At 36.9% G+C, this 18105-nt stretch overlaps 1 protein-coding gene across 1 annotated transcript in view; it reads left to right on the top strand.

Annotated features, from left to right (window-relative positions):
* LOC132404505 (sodium channel protein type 4 subunit alpha A-like) overlaps nucleotides 1-18105 on the top strand; it is a 161428-nt gene that overhangs the window by 130312 nt on the left and 13011 nt on the right. Inside the window, exons 14-15 of the mRNA XM_059988659.1 lie at nucleotides 2951-3092; nucleotides 8300-8403. Of these exons, the coding sequence (XP_059844642.1) occupies nucleotides 2951-3092; nucleotides 8300-8403 (246 nt within the window). The remainder of the gene's footprint in view (nucleotides 1-2950; nucleotides 3093-8299; nucleotides 8404-18105) is intronic.

Raw genomic sequence — 18105 nt, 5'->3', positions numbered from 1 at the left:
ATATGAATTTCTCTTTTTATGATATAGGTATTGTGATAACATTATTAAGTTAACTTACAGTGAAATAAATTCACAAATACTTAAAACCCCAGTCAAATCATCCAATTTCTTTTGATTTCAGTGAAGTCCAGCTATGCCAAAGTTGGCGGAGAAGTAAATCATTAACAAAACAGAGTTAAATGCTCCAATGGATAAATGATTAAATTAGTAGATAAATTACCAGATTAGTATATCAAAGATCTGGACTAATGTTCCAGCAATGAGATAATATTCGACCTAGACAGCTAATGATTTTCATTTGCTAATTGGATTTTTAAATAAATGCTCAGTGCTGTAATGATAAATATCTATTAGATGGGTTGTTATTTAAACAGATCTACTTCACCAATCTGCAGTGCTTTCCTGATCTTCCTTATCAATAAATTGAAACCATTCAGACACCATGCAAAAAATTAATCCCAATCCAACATTTCTCACAGCCTGATCAACCTTCCAGAGTCCCCCTCAAAAATATCTGGACAGTGGTGTCTAAACTGGGACAGATCAGTCAGGCAAAAATCTAAAAGGCTCATATTCTCAGAATCATACCTTTCACCCGGCTCCCCAGATACTCTATCACAATTCCAAGAAATGTCCTGGCCCACCAACAGGACAGAACCAGTAGGGATGGCAGTATAATTGCATACCGGAGCAACAGAATTGGCTCTGGGAGTTTTCAGCATTAACTTCAAACTCCATGATGTTTCATTGGATCAGATCAAACATGGGCAAGGAATCCCCCTCCTCCTTACAATGTACCAAACCTCTACTAGTCCTGCCACTTCTGAGACCTCAACACTGTTCCAATCCCTAAGGACACCACTCCCTCTGCAGCCTCCAGGGCCCCACCTTTCAGCCAATAACATCTGGAGCCTTGTTACCTTTGCAGTTGTCACTCAGCATCACATCTCCCACAACATCTATTCCCTGGTTCTTCATTTCCAATCACTAAGCCCCATTTGGAGTTTTCCTGCTTTGAGGAAGCTGCAGTATGGTGGTGCATGTTGGAGCTCAGGGTTCTGCTTGCCAAATAATGTTCTACGATCAAAGCACATTTATCAAGAATGGACTTCTAGAATTCAGGACTGTCCCACCCAAATGGGATAGGTGGTCAGCATAGTTCCTACTTTGACAATGACAGCAGCTTCCAGATTCCAACATTAACTCACATATGTCTGGAAATGCGAAAGATGATTTCAGTTTCAAGACTTAACAATGGGAAACACCACCAGTTCAGCCATCATCACTCCAACAAAAATGGTGGCCATCATATCCTTTCACTCTAAAGATTCCGTAAAGATCTTTAAAAATCCAGACTACCAACCAGACAAACAGAATTGTGAATACCTATGCCAGCAGTGGTAATCTCCACAATATTTTCCCTATTTTAAATTTTTAAACTCCAATTAGAATGTGTGCAAAGAATAGAAATCCAGCTTCCAATTCCATTGGAGCTGCTTCCTTCTGACATTATCAGAATGCATCCACTTTATATAAGATGCACAACAGTGAGAAATCACCGAGCTGCTTATCTTTCAGTAATAAGTTATTTTTGAATCCTTAATCTGAGGTATAGATAGTTCTATCTATTTACCAGCTGAAGATTTAATATTGTGGTATTTGTATTAAGGCATAATTTGATGATCGTGTAAGTTGATTAAATAATTAAGGTAATCTAATTAATGTCTACATCTGAAGAAAGTAATTTTTGCTAACAATTCAGAAAATTAAGATCATTTGCCATTTCGGAAGACTTTAATGGCAAAGTAAGATCACCAAAAGAATTGCAGGGGACTGAACTCAAAGGGGAAAAGCAAAACCCTCATCATATTTAAAAAGTATTGGATATGCAATAGAAAAATTGTAACTTGTGGGACTATGGCTCTAGTGCTGGAAGATAGGATTAAGCTGGAGATTTCAATTTTGACTAGCATAAACATATTGGGCTGAATGCTGTGGAATGGAATTTAAACTGTTACAATCCTATTGGAGAATAAAACATAAAACAATACAGCACACATAATCTTATAAACCTCTATCAAATCTCCCCTAAGCCTCCACCGCTCCAGCGAAAACAACCCACGTTGGTACAATCTCCCGTTATAGCATGTGCCCTCCAATCCAGGTAGTGTTCTGATAAACCTCTTCAACATCATTCCTATCATGGGCACCAGGACTGTATGCGATACTCCAGCATAGCCTAACTAGAGTTTTATAAAGGTGCAACGTAACTTACTGACTTTTGACTCAATACCTAAACTAATGAAAGCAAGCATGCCATATCCCTTCTTAACCATCCTGTCAACCTGTGTAGCCACTTTCAGGGGGCTATGAACATGGACCCCAAAATCCCTCCGGTCATCAACCCTATTAAGGATCTTGCCCTGAACCATGTACTGTCTCTTTATACTTGACCTACTAAAGTGCAACCACTTCACATTCAGCTAAGGTAAACTCTTTCTGCCATTTCTCTGCCCATATCTGTTACTAATCTACAAACGTTTGCATATCCCACTGTATTCATTGCCCATTATCTATGCTATTGATAACACAGTAAATCTTTGTATCAGCTGCAAATTTACTAACTTACCCATTTTCATCCAGGTCATTTATATACTGTACATCACAAACAGCAGAGATCCCAGTCCAGATCACTGCATAACACCACTAATCATAGACCTCAAGCTAGAATAAGTCTCTTTAACCAGTACACTCTATCTTCTACAGGCAAGCCAGTTATGAATCCAAAGAGCCAATTCACCATTGATCCCATGCATCTTAATGAGCCTCCCATGAGGGACCTTGTCAAATGCCTCACTAAAATCCATGTAGAAAACGTCCGCAGCTTTACCTTCCATCAATCAATTGCATCACCTCTTCTGAATACTGAATTTTGTAATATCTCCTACAGATTGACCTTCAACCAGAAATGGGTGCAAATCCATACAGCCTCTTCTACTTCGTAGCTTTTATTGTCATTGGAACATTTTTTACTCTAAACCTTTTCATTGGTATAATTATTGATAATTTCAACACCATGCACAAAAGGGTGAGTACTGTATATTTTTTACTATAGAAATAATTGTAATTGTTTTGTTTGTACATGAACTGAGAATACCAATTTTGGGTTTTGGAATCCATGGACTCTAGGGTCCACAACTACGTAATGGTTGAAGTTGTAGTTGGACATCCTACTCTTTCTTTTCCTCCACTATCCTCTCCATATTTAAAAAAAACTTTGACGGCACCTGAAGAACTGTAATACTCGATTTTATTTTTCCTTAATATGAACTCCAGGAGGCTTTTCACAGACTTTGGGCTTCAATGTTCAATCACTCATGAAGCCAAAGGCATTTTCAAACAGATTGGCCTTCTGCATCTCAGCAATTCCTCTGCAAACTTCCACCAGAGGGGATGTTGGAGGATGCAAAAGAAATGTTTTGGAACCATATTTTGGTGAGGGTGAATTCCTTGGAAAGCCTGGAGAGCTGATCTTGCTGTTGAGACAATAATGGGAAGGAAGGTCAAAAATGGAGATGATCATTGGCACTGGAGGCTTTGCAAGATGTTGTTAGTTCTACACAGGTTAGTCAAGGGTTTGACGTGGAGATTCTGAGGAGATTGATAGGGAAGTGGTGTGAAGAAAAGAGTATAATTAGGAATAATTTTAATCTGAAAGTGAATATTCATGAAAAAATTGAAGCTTTTGATTCCCTAAACAGTAGCTCAAAAATCATCTCGTGAATTTAGTCACGGAAATCCATCTCATTTATTACAGTGGAGGAAACATGCCTTCTTACCAGCTGTGGCCTTCCTGTACCTGCAGAAATATTAAAGTTTGTTGGCTTTAATATGGCCTAACACATCATTCAGTTCAAAAGGAATTAATGATGAACAATTACTGCTGACCTTGCCAGCAATACAGAGAAAAAAATAAATAAACATTTTTTTTAAAATCCCCAGCTATTGATGTTTTTACTGGACAAATGAGATCAGAGAATAGCATGACATGGAAAAGCAGAAATAATAAGCACAATGTGAACATTGTAATTAAATGTGGTTGCTACACTAAAGAGAAAATCTGATAGCTCCAAAACAGAGAAGATATAACCAAAATCAGTAACAATTTTAATACCACTAGCATATGTCATGAAGTATTTTGCTTTTCAGCTGCAGTACATTGTGATATATAGTTTAAAATGATAAATTTCAATGATAAACCTATATAATAATTTAATTTGTATTTAGTATTTAAATTAGATTAGTGCAAATAGAGAGCAAAAAAAGAAAAAAATGTGAGGTAGTGTACATGGGTTCACTGTTCATTCAGAAATCTGATGGTGGAGATGCAAAAGCTGTTCCTAAAGCATTGAGTGTGTGTCTTCAGGCTCCTGTACCTCCTCCCTGATGGCAGCAATGAGAAGAGGGTGATGGGAGTCTTTAATGATGAATGATGCCTTTTTGAGGCATCACCTTTTGAAAATGTCATTGATGCTGGCACGGCTAATGCCCAAGATGGAGTTTTCAGCAGCTTTAGCTGATCCTGTGCAGGGTCCCTCCATACCAGATACAGCCAGTTAGAATGTCCTCCATGGTTCATCTGTAGAAATTTGCATGAGTCTTTGGCGAAATACCAAGTCTCCTCAAACTCTTCTTCATCTTCCTTGTGTTTTTAATGGCGGTTTGTGTCCACACTGCCATCCTCAGGATTTATTGTCCCTCATTGTCCATTCACTTGACTGCCTAAAGTCGTCTTTCCAGTCCCGTCACCCTTAAAAAACATTAACAGCCATTTCCTCCCCTGATCACTCTCCCCACATTGCAATAAACCTTTAACACTGTTCTCTACCAGTCCTATTTTGCATAATTGTTGCAACATTTGTTGTTTCTCCTGTGCAAATTTCCTGCATGAAATAAAGATATGCTCTAAAACTCTTCATGAAGTATAATCACTGTTGTGCCTTCTTCAGAATTCTATCAATATGTTGGGCCCAGGATAGATAGATCTTCAGAGATGTTAACATGCAAGAACTTAATTGAAGATTCAGTTAATTCCAGAAGAGTTAACTGATAGAACAGTAACTGAGGAGAAAGAAGTGTTAACAACAGCTAATATTCAGGGTAACAATTAATGTTGATTGATTAATAAATTGGGGTGAATTTGGAGTGAATTAGATCAAGGCATTTAATAGTGGGCTCAATGAGAAGTTCTGCAAGGGGAGATAGGAGAAACTAGACAAAGATGCAAGGCCAGACGTAGGAGAACCTGACTTGCTCATAAGAGAGAGGAGTGGCAGAGACTGCTGAATGGATGGCCTAAATCACAGTGACATGTTGATGAACTCCTCAGACTTGAAGTTTTGCATAAGGATTTTAATCAATATAATTAACCAGACAAATTGCAAACTAAATTGAATGCTGATAAATGTGAAATATTGTTCATGAGTTCTGAAAGCATGAATAAGTTGAAACTGAATGGAATTAAACTATCAAGGGAAGATTTAGGGAGCAACATTGGAGTGATGGCAGATTTATCACATTCAATGTCTAGACAAATTGGGAAAGCAATTAGAAATCCAATAGTGTAAAGATAATTGAGTGCAGTCTCCAGTGGCTATACTAAAAGTTTTAAAGTGCATTGGCAGAGCTCTCTTAAAGTTTTGCCTGAATCATGATTTTCATAGCACATATTTATGTTTTGAAATGGATGTAAAATTGACCAGCCAGGCTCAGAGCAATTTTGTGAGTAGAGCAGAAATAGAACAAATTTGAAAGTAAGTATTTAATTGAGACCTAATTTAAATCTATAACATTATAAGATTGCCCAAATTAATATAATTGACATAATTATTTCAGATTTAGTCAAGAATATTTGAAGAAGTGATAAGTAAACTTAAAATAGTCATGGAAAATTACAACTCTTTCATATGGTTTCCAAATTAAACTGCAAAATCATTGGGGATGCTTATACTTTTAGAGATGATCAAACTGAACCCATTCATTTTATGTTTTTATAATTTTATGCTAAGAATTGATTAATTTAGTCAATGAGTGCTGCAATAGTCAGCACTGCTGCCTTGCAGCTCCAGGAAATCTGGTTCAATCCTGATCCTGATCTCTGGTGCTGTCTGTGTGGAGCACGCAGGATCTCCCTGTGACAGGGGTTTCTGCTAGTTGCTCTAATTTCTTCCTCATCCCAAAACTGTGCCAATAGGTTAATTAGCTACTATAAAACCCCCACCACCATCAATGGCAGAAGAATCAAAGGGGAGTTCAAGACGTACAAATGTTGATGAGAGAGGAGGAACTACCTGGAGGGTTAAATGGGTAAAGGGGAAGGGGACAATTAGAATTTCTCTGCATCAGGCCAGCATGGAACTAAAGGCTGTATGGCCATTTTATATTCTATAATATCTAAGTGTGTAAGCTATTTTCCTTTCAACCAAACCAAATGTGATGCTTGAACACAAATATTACAATATAGTTACTGAGATTTAAAAAAAAGCTCTAACCTAACAAAACAAATGCTTGGCACAATTTTAAGTAGCACTGGCTGCTCTTTATATTACAACTCTGAAAGTTTGTTCCATTAACTTCAGGTACATTTAAGTAACACTGACCATAACCTGCCCAGTTTGAATTCCAGCAGTTGACATACAGCTTCAGATCTCTTTTCATTGTTGGACAAAACATGGGCAAAAGAGTTCAGTTAGACAGAGGGAGAATAACTGCCACACTGACACCATGTGTGGGACCTAGTAAAATCATAAAATCAAATGTATTGGCAGTCATGGGTAAACTCTTTACTGATTGACTGGTTCCATTGGTTACATAAACATGGGTGACTGTTGTTGCAAATCAGTAACTTCAGATCCAGACCATTTATTATAGGAGTTTAATAATGTAGTATTCCATGCTCAAACATCTTTAACTTGTTCAACAATGACCTGCCCTCCACTATAAGGTCAGAAGTGGGTCAACTGCCCAAGATTCCACAGATTTCCATTCCAATTGCAACTCCCCAGTTAGTGAAGCAATAAGAAATTTGCAACATTCAGTATGGCATTGATAAGTGTCAAATGACTTTCATTTTACATTAGTAGATCTCTTAACAGGAAAAAAACTGAACAAAAATGCATTTCATTTAAATAGCTCCTTCGTCCTTGCAAGATATCAAAAAGTGTTTCATGTCAATCAGTATTCCCAAGAGGAAATACTGTTTGAAATGAAAACAGAAAATGCTGGATATACTCAGAGGAATTCGACTGCATCTGCAGAGAGAGAACCAGAGTTAACACTTCAGGTTGATGACCTCATTCTGTAAATGTATTTGGCTGCTGCTGATTATAGGGGACCCTGAGTATTCCTCAAGCAATCCAACAGCTTTGCATTGACTCTACATTCCTCATGTTTTCCAAGCAAGTAAATTTGATGATTTTTTTTAGAGAAATCACTGATTAAGATTTAAAAGAAATGGATTTGCTCCAACGTCCAGGCAGGTACCAGTTGCAAATTTTAAAAAGCAAGATTTGATGCACTTAACCCATTAAATATTTCACTACCTGCCAGTCTTGCCAAGGCCTTTAACTTTGCTGGGTTTTACTACCAAACTTGAAACTTGGCATCCAACACACCCATGGGCATGAAGATGGCATACACTGTCCAACAATCCTTGCTGAAATACTTCTATGAAAACCAGATAGGGAATTAAGTGAGTAGGAATCTGGCAGAACTGACTGTCTACTGTCCCACTAGCATCCCAACTGAGACGAAAATGGCCTCTATTATTCCTCCCCAATCCTACTGTGAGCCAGTGTGATGCATGCTAATTCCATTATTAGCACAATAAGCCAAAAACAAAGTTTTATTAGAATTGAATTATATAGTCATGCCTACTTATTTATTTTTCATTGAATGTGAACTTTAGCTACAGTAATTAAAATTAACATTATTTAGTCGAGGCTCATAGACAGCATTGTTTGTTTATTTCTGTTGAAGTTGGGAATTTGGTTGAACTATGGGTTGACATATATGATTCAGTAATTGAAAACAGGCATATACCTCTTTGTTACTGATATTCTCAGAGGGAGTACTGCTAAGTCAAAGAAAACACAACAGAAATTGTATGTCTCACTAAAACAGACAACACTTTGTTAAAATGCTGTAATCACAGCTGAAATCTATGCTGCAATAAGTAAAGATTTTGTCTAAGTTTATGCATTTCTGAATTTCCCATTGACTTTGTTGCAGTCACGAAAAGAAGGGGCTTTGGTTACAGTTCTCACAGAAGATCAAAGAAGATTTTATGGCACACTTAAACGTCTAAGTAAGACAAAACCAGTTAAGAAAATCCCAACTCCAAAGGTACACTTTTATAATAAGAAACTGCATTATTAAAAAAGTGTTCAAAAACTTTTACATGACTAATATATTTAACAGCTAACAATAAATTATCATTGTTATGGAAGAACTGTATTTATAGAATTAAGCAGCATTACAAGTTATATGTTTGATGCCCATGATAGCTTTAGGACCTCCATCTGTGTACATCTTTACTCGAGTGAATTTTGATTTCCAGCAGGAGACTTCCTAGGACAAGAACCAATCTAAGGGAGGATTAAAGCAGAGTGACAGTGGCTCACGCTGGTTTTGTACAGAACAGAAAGGCACTCCAGCTCCCTACCAACTCCTCAACCCTAACACAAGCCGACTTGCTGCTGTCTCTTCCCCATCTGAGCTACTGGTGATATGGAGACAGCAGCCAGTCTATAACCATATTGCAGGTCAATGATTTGAATTTTAGTGGGTCATCTGACTCTGGTGGGTATTCAGAGTTTTCAAACATCATGGTGTGTTTAGCACATGAGGATTGTATCACTAAATCCTTATTATTTTCCATGCTCATCTCCCCACGTTCCTCCAAGTCTAAAACATGAACAATTTCCTCCACTTATTTTTTGAGGAAAATTTCCACCATTACACAGAATCAACGGAATGCTCAAAACAACTGCCCTTCCTGAAGCCCTTCCAATTCCACCTATGATGCTTTTATGACACTTGGGCACTACTCATTGGGAAAAAATGCTGAACTGTTGAGTTACACTGGCATAAGATCTGATGAAATAGTTGAATTCTTCCAAAACCAATTTATAAATATTTTCATTGTAAGGTACAAATTAAAAATGTGAACTATTATGTTATATTTACAGGAAAACGATTCCTTTTCCACATGCTTAACAACACCTCTAGTAGTGAAAACATAAGCATTAACAGCTGTTAGGTGATAATGGAAGAGGCTGTGTGTAAAGCAAGTGTGTACTTCATTACTGAGTCCTTGGAAGAATCTTTCTATAGTAAAGTATAGAACATTTCTTTGTTATTCTTTATTTCTTTGGAAGGTTATGTAACTAATCATGTGTGCACTCCATTAAAGAAGGAAGAAACTGGCACTTGTCCATCCTTTAACCACATTGATTTAATGGTTTTGTACAAATAACTCCTACCAAACCTTTATTGAAAATCTGACCCAAACCCACAAACTGACAATGCAACACAAATTTTGATTTATGTCATAATTTATAGCTTTACCCCCACCAAAAGTCAAGGGTAATAGAGAGTTCTTTAATTTTTTTGCCCCTCATCTGTCCCAGGAAAATGCAAACTGTGTTAGAATGAGCCATATCCATAGGAAAAAAATGGCAAGTTTTGCTGCCCCATCACTCCCTTTGTAAAGTCTGCAGATCTGATTCTTTCAGGATCACTACTCAGGTAGTTTACTTTCCATCAGCACCTTTGTTGCATAGTCCTCCAGGTTTCAAGATATTGTAACTATTAAGTTGTTATATAAGCATATTTTCTGTACATTCATAAGCACATTTTTTTTCATTTTATGGCATCTGAACAAGTAGGAAGAACCTTACCTACATATGCAACAGATAACAATGGAAGTTCCTATCTATACAATTACTGCTTTTTCATTAGAGTAATGTTGATGGGACCATGACTTCAATGTATCAGGGTTGTCCTAGTTCAGTGTTCTGCCTAACATGAGTACATTTTCCATCATGGGCCATGCTTCTGTTGTAAGATCCTGATTAAACAAAGTATCCGTTATAACATAACTTCAATGTCATGTTCAATGAGATCTGTTGCGTAATTTCCTCAACTGAGTTTTACCAAAGGGCGTATCTGCCAGGAGACCATTAAATGTGCATACTTTTGAAAAGTCCATCTAATTGTATTTGCCTGTAGCCAAAACATGTTGTAAACATGCTAATATATTTTAGCTTTCATAACAGTTAACATTTTTTAATGATCTGTTTGGGATAATGAGATGCTTGTGGCTCTATATTTTCTGTATTTTCTCATTTCCGCTCTGTAAGTTGACCACAGCCGTTATGCTCCTGCCTTCTTTTTCATATAATTGATGTTTTGAATTTGTATCTATCTCATTCTGAATTTAGTCAGAGGGGATAAATGTCACTACCTTTGATGGGTGAGTGCTTAATTGTACACTTGCCTCTGCTGTCAAGCCCATGTATTATAAGTCTCTGAATGTGTTAACGTTCTTTTATGAACTTATTCTTAATGACTGCTCTATTCTTTAGGTTTGTCTTCTTGTTCACATCTGCAAATGTTCATGGATTGCCTACACTTTTGGTCTATAATTATAATGATGTACTTTGATATTTTTTGTATTTCACAGGCCACAATTCATTTTCCATTGGCTTGATATTGTCACTAAAATATATAACAAAATTGCAAATGATTTGTGGACTGCATCTGGCTTCTTATGAGAGTGGCATAATATAAAAACAGAGAAAATAGCAGTCCAAAACCACACCTTAGCCCATTCTATTATTTAATATCATTAATGATCCTCAGCCATGAACCACTATCCTGCCCTGTCCTATGTTTCAGTCCACTACTCTCCTGCCCCAATCCCAATATCTTCTAGCCATTTAGTGTAAAAAGCCTTCCAAACTCAGAACTGTGTATAATGTCTATATTCCAAAGATTTAGGACATTCTATAGGAAGAGAAATATCTCTTCATCTTCTTCTCACCTCAGTTTTAAATGTCCAAACTCTGAACATAAAACTTTGCCTTATTCTGGAATTCCCAGCTGAAAGAAGCTAACTTTCTATAACGCTTCTGTCAGTCTTCAGAATTTTATATGTCACCATCCTATCACCATTTATTCTTCTAAAATCCAGTGAATACAAATTAATCTTATTCAGTCTCTCTTCGTTAGATGACTACCTTGTGAAAAAAAGCTGCTCTGAACCCGAAGTAAAAATATCCTGCTATATATATGGATACCAAAAAAGTGAGATTTCACCAACATTCTGTACAAATTTAATAACACCTCTCTGCTATTGTAGTCTAAACCTAACTCAAGAAAGACTAACATGGCATTTGCTTTCCTAACCATTTACTCTACTCACCTGCTTATATTTTATATCTCACAAAACAACACAATAAGCACTAACATTGACTAAGTTTTCAATTCTTTTAATTTTATTTACCAAAGAACACAATCTTACATGTTCCAAAATTATACTTCATCTGCCTGACTATGTCATTCTTTATTCACTTTGCATCCTCCCACAGTTTAAGTTGAAATCTTGCTTGTATCTTCAGTAAAGTTAGATTTTTTTTACAATTTTAACTTTCATCTAACCTATTAACATGAACCGTGAGCAGCTGAAGTCTCAGTACTATTTCCTGTGTATCCCTGTTGGTAGCATTTTCCGAACCTGCAAATGTTGGAGACCACCAACAGCAGGGAAAGACAAACTTATTCCTACCCTGCTTTCTGTCTTTTCTCCTGGTACTCAATCCATACATGTTTATTATAAAGCCAAATCAATAAAATGATTGAATTTGAAATAAACTTTTTTATTGTTCAAGTGATCAACTAGCCATATAATATCACCACTTGCCAGACATCATCATTCATATTATTTTCACTCTTATCTGTTTTTCCAAGCTCTTTTTTATTCCTTGCTATCCGATATGGATGGCATTCTGTAGCAAATAGTATTTTTTCCATTACATACACACACATTCAGCTGGAGGCTAGACATTGGCCATTTTATCCAATTTCCCTCAATCTCTACAGTTCACAATCTGTTTGACCAGCTGGATTGGATTATTTCACTGTATGAAGTGACATCTCTGTTGCACTCATAACATATAATGATGCTGGTATTGCTTAAGAACTCTCACTATCTTTTCCTGGCTTCTGCTATACTGCAAATATCTCAAGCCTTCTAAAGATCTGAACTCTTTTTTTTCCTCTCTCAGTAATCTGGCTTTAATTTCATTAACTTTTATCCTAGCTATGACCGTCTATCTAATGTGCTCTCAACATGATTTGGCAACAAGTCTATTGTATATTGGTCAATTCTCTCTCTCTCTCTCTCTCTCTCTCTCTCTCTCTCTCTCTCTCTCTCTCTCTGTCTCTCTGTCTCTCTCTCTCTCTCTCTCTCTCTCTCTCTCTCACACACACACATACTATCTCACACTCTCTCACACTCTCTCACACTCTCTCACACTCTCTCACACTCTCTCACTCTCACTCTCTCCCTCTCCCTCTCCCCCTCTCCCCATCCCTCAGATAGAAACATAGTATTAAGCAAATATTTTTCATATATAATATGAAATGTTTTTCAGATGTGCTTATTATTGCCTTCAGGTTCCATATCTTTGGTTATTCCTTGAACAGAAATAAAATGCACAGCTTCATTTCTTCCTCATCAGATGAAATGCTTTCTTTGGTGTCCAAGATCTATAGATTGCCAGAAACAAATCAATTATTTTTCTTTTTAAATCTTCTTCACACCATTGCAACACTTCCCTGAAATTCAAGTGATCTTGGAGGTTTAAACCTTCACATTCTAACAGTGTGCTAAGCATTGTGCCTTATTGCACAGGAACTGTCAGAAATTGCTTTATGTCTCTGTTTCCAAATGTAAGCCTTCTTCTCTGAGCACATTTGTCAGGAATTTCCACAGGGGTTCTCTAGATTTCCTGACATAACTTTGGCGGAAAGTAAGTAAAATCGACAAACAGCATAACTAGCTAGAAACTCCCATTCCTGTCATTACTGCACCATCTCCAATAAAGCTATAGAGGTAGTTCTTGAGAAGTTCCTACCATGAAATTATTTCAGTTAAGTGTATGTTCATTAAGTCCAAAATTTCAAGAAGTTCAAAGTAAATTTATTATCAATTTACATATAGATTACGAAATACTACCTTGAGATTCATTTTCTTAGAGGTATTTACAAGAAAAAGGAAATGCAATAGAGTATCACAAAATACTATACATAGACAATGGTTTAGTGGGAAAATAAATCATTTGTGACTGAATAGCTAAGTAAACTAGATGGGTTAAATGACCTAATTCTGCTCTGACATCTTATGTTCTTATGATCTTAAAGATGAACAAATGTGCAAAAGAAGGCAAACTGCAAATGAAAACAATGCTGAGAACATGAGTGGTAAAGAGTCCATGAAAGTGAGCCTGAGGTTGTAGTATCTGTTCAAATTAGTGGTAAACTAAGTTATTCATGTCAGCTCAGGAACCCGATGGTTGTAGGGAAGTATCTTCTCCTGAACCTGATGGTGAAGAAATTAAGTCTTCTGTACTAGTTGTAGCAAGGAGAGGGTGTGACCAGGATGGTGAATGTCTTTGATGATGAGTGTTTCTTTCATAGGGCAGTGTTCAATGTAAATATGTTCAATGGTGGGGAGGGTTTTGCCTCCACTGGGTTTTATCCATGACTTTCATTTGGACCACTTCCATTAGGATGATCTTCACCAAAATCAGCTAAAAAGGAAATTAACGCTGGTCCATTTAAAATTAATTGATAGGGTGTAGATATCTATCTGATGCAATCATAGTTTCTCAGTGGATAATAATTAACTCCTTTATTCCAATTAAATGTAAGGGAATATGAGGAGGTGAGTCAGAGTTCACTTTGCAGAACAATAACAGTGTCATCTTTGTCAATAGGTTTGATGACAATTCTGGGGGTTGATTAATGAACAGAGTGTTTCCTCTATAGATGGAGATAGGTTAGAGCAAGCAATACCTGTGGAAAAATATTGATTTGGCCAATCACCCTGTAACGTAAAAGGCTATGAGTCTGTAATATTGACTTAATTTTACTCTTTCCTCAGATTGTCTGCCAAAAAGAAACAAAAACAGATGCTGTCAAAGCAGCTGGAGATTTCCAGAATCTCTTTAATTTCAGACTTCGAGCAACAACAATGTACAAGATTTCACAGTTTCAGCACTTTCTTCTTTGTCTCCTCTATCCTCATTCATCTTCTTCCCAAACAGATCATCTACAAGTAACAAGTGCTCACCATCCTTTCTTAGCCAGCCACACCAACATTTGCATCACAGTTTCCCTTGTTCTCCAATATATCATAAATGTTACTCTTTGTTTTTTTTCAACCCACCCACATCTCCGCAACTTAATACATGTTTGATTTCTAGTTATCACCAGTTCTTATGAAAGGTCCTCAATCTGAACTGTTAGTTCTGTTTCCAATACGGCTAGATCTATGGACTATTTCCAGCAATTTCTGCTTTTATTTCAGATTTCAAGGATCTGCAGTTTTAGGTTTTGACCTTCTGTACTGTTCATCATCAGAACTGGGGCACATTGTTGATTAAAAGGATTGAACGTACTGTGCTTATCATCTGGAAATAATCAGCTGTTGGATACTTCCAGCTTATATCAGCTGTGCAAAGTTCCACAACTTGAATATCAAGTGTGTGAAACCACATGAAGTAAACTAACTAAACCTAGAGAAGTTAACTTCAAAATGTCCATCATCTTAGAACAGAAACAGCACACCCTTGTCCTCAAATTCAAGCACCTTAGAGCCAAAGTTTATCCCAACTTTTTCAAACTGCTTACATTTTTATCATATGCTGCCATGTCCAATGCATCACATATAACTTTCACTTCCAGTAAATCATCCAAGCCCATAACTATACAGTATATGTCATTTTGCTGCTGAAATTATCAGCCCTGCTTTTTGCAATCTTTAGAGTTGACTCTGCCAAAATTGTGCTGATTAGACCTCCATCTTCCAAACAGCTAATATTAATTCAGCTAGATCTGCAATTTTCACATCCTGTCCTCCATCCTGCTTGCCTGATACACCTGTTGAGACTGTTCCTTATTGGCTTCAGATCTCCCATTAGATTCAAAACAAAATGGTCATGTATTTGTTCAATGTTTCTATCTTTATATTCAATTCCAGCTGATAAACCACACAAAATTTGATTTCTCCTACTCCAGCAACTTGCGCTTTCAATCCTTACTTCTCCTTGAAATGATACAGCACAGTGGATGGACATTGTATCCAGGTTGCCTCTTTGATAGTCAATTAGGAGCCTTTACAATTCAATTAATCACACTCTTATGCATTTCTTATTGTCCTGCAATATTTTTCATCTGAAATGTCCATCTAGTTCCACTTTAACATTTGTTCCTTCATCTGCCTCACAATCTCTTCATGTGGTACCTTCCAGGCCACAAATGACTGTACAAAGTTAAGTACAGTAATCCAAATGGGGCCAAAAATGTAACATAATCTCCTCATCTTTGTAATCAGTGCCTTTTTAATACAGCCAAGATTCCATCTTTACTGCCAGACTTTTCAATATGTCCTACTATTTTCAAAGATACCCCAGATTATCTCTGTCTTTACATGCTGCTAAGACTTATACCATTTGCTTTAATAATTATCGATAAAAGGGAATAAAATCAAAGGTTAGCGGAATTGCAGAATATAGTGATGCCCTGAGAAGAACAGATTTTCTCACCAAAAGCCAGGCAACATATCCTGATGTTTATTTACAAAGAAGCCAGTTATTTGAATTTAATCTGAAACTGGAAAGAACCTTTGAAAAAAAAATTCAAGTGTGATCTTAAGAGCCAGATGATGAATTCTGAAAATAATTCCCTAAACCCCTCAGCTTCTCTGTCTGCCTCACCTCATTTAGTATCTTCCCTGTATTTTTGGTCAAGTTGATGGTAGCAATATTATTCACATGGCAGTCTTTCTTTGTCGCTGGGTTATTACAGAGCATTCCATACAAAGCATCATATAGCAATTACAATTTTCTGTGAGTAGAAATCATGACTCATAATGTCAACAGACTACTTTGATCTAGGACAACCCATCTGCTGGAGGCACATGGCAGATTGAGCAGCATCTATGGGAGGAAAAGAACTGTCAACATTTTAAGGGTCAAAACTCTTCAACAGGATGCAGATTAGGCCAGGCCCTGGTACATTGTTTCAATGCAGAATGTGAACAGATCCTTTCCTCCAGCAGATTGCTTGTTGCTCCAGATTCCAGTTTCTGCAATCGTTTTTGACGTAAATGCTGACAGGGTTCCTGAATATTGCTCCAGGTGTATGATAAATGTTTCACAACATTCTTAATTCGTTTGATGATTCATATGCCACAAGTTACCCAGTCTCAAAGTACACTTATTATCAAAGTATGTATACCATATACTGCTTGGAGATTCATCTTATTACAGACAGCCACAAAGCAAAGAAACACAATGGAGCCCACTAAAAAAGCCAACACAATAAAAACCATCAAATACTCAATGTGAGAAAAAATAAACACATCATGCAAAAATATAAAATAAAGTAAACCAATGCAGCAAAGAACATGAACCACAGAGTCTCTGGAAGTGAGTCCAGAGCCATGGAACCAGTTCAGTGCTGCAGTCTCTGATGTGCCCTCATTAAAACCAAACTATTGCACATGGTGACCAGTAGATGCTGGGGCTTAGAACTGAGGACATTATCGAAGGTCACAGCAAGGCACTTGGTCCTTTATTTGGTGGAAGTATTCATTGCCTCTCACTTGGTGGCTAAATCCTACTGTAGACTATTATCAGCTGCATCCCTAATAGAGAAAGTTGTGAAAAAAGCTAAGCATTGTGAGGGTTTATTTCTTTCCCAGCAAATTATTTTGTTGTGCTAGGCATGCAGAATGGCATGCATACCTCAGCTTTTAATATCTTACTAGGGGAAAATCAATACTCATTCATGCTGGATGGCCTTGCAAACTGAAGGACATTTGGAACTGTGCACTAATATTGCAAGTGTTTTTCCAAAAAAATCAAATGAATATGCTAGTGATAACATTATATTGATGGTCCTAGCTCTAATATGCATTCCTTTATTCCAGGTTATCAATAAAAAAAAATCTGACATGCAGCCTAGAGGAAAGAGGCTATGGAATTGTAAATAGTGCTAGAAATTACTCAACAGATGGCAAAATCTTTCTTGCAATCTTCATGTGCAGAAAGACTTTGCACTTGGAATTCCTCAGTCTTTGGTCCAGCCATCATCTGATGACTCATTGCTTCGAACATATGCAGTTGATCTGGGCCCAATTTTACAAAAGCAGCATGAAACAAAATGTTAAACATGGGTGGAAACTATCTGGACTTCACTGGTATAATTAAGCAAAATTTGGTTTCATATCTACATACAAACAATTTGATAGGAATTGCCAGTTTTACATTATTAACTTCATTATTACTGTTTGAGAAAGTTTCCAGAGGAGTGGGTCAGAGAAGGCTAGAGAGAGTGTGGACAGAATAAGGGATAAGGTTCAATCCTGATCTCTGTAGAATTGATAGAACATTTTTTCATGCTTCACTTGAAGATATTTCTTAAAATAAAGTTTATATCTTACTCTTGATTATCACAGATAATGAGAGTATAATCACAGTTGAAAAAGAGAGAAAGACCCAATTGATGCAACTTAAATCATTTGGTTCAAATAATATGACACTTTAGACTATTCTCAATATGGTGGGATTGAATTACCAACAATGTTCTAGCAATCATACTTTTCTTAAGGACATGCAGAAATCCTGAACTCTCCTCATATGCCTATCACTTCCCCTAATGCCCCTCATCCTTCCCTTTCTCCCATGATCTACTCTCCTTTCTTGTAAGATTCCTTCTTTGCCAGCCTTTATCTTTGACACCTATCACCTCCCAGCT

Source organism: Hypanus sabinus, chromosome 14, assembly GCF_030144855.1.
Source record: "Hypanus sabinus isolate sHypSab1 chromosome 14, sHypSab1.hap1, whole genome shotgun sequence".
Classification (NCBI taxonomy): Eukaryota; Metazoa; Chordata; class Chondrichthyes; order Myliobatiformes; family Dasyatidae; genus Hypanus; species Hypanus sabinus.
This window is presented reverse-complemented; position numbering and strand designations above follow the sequence as displayed.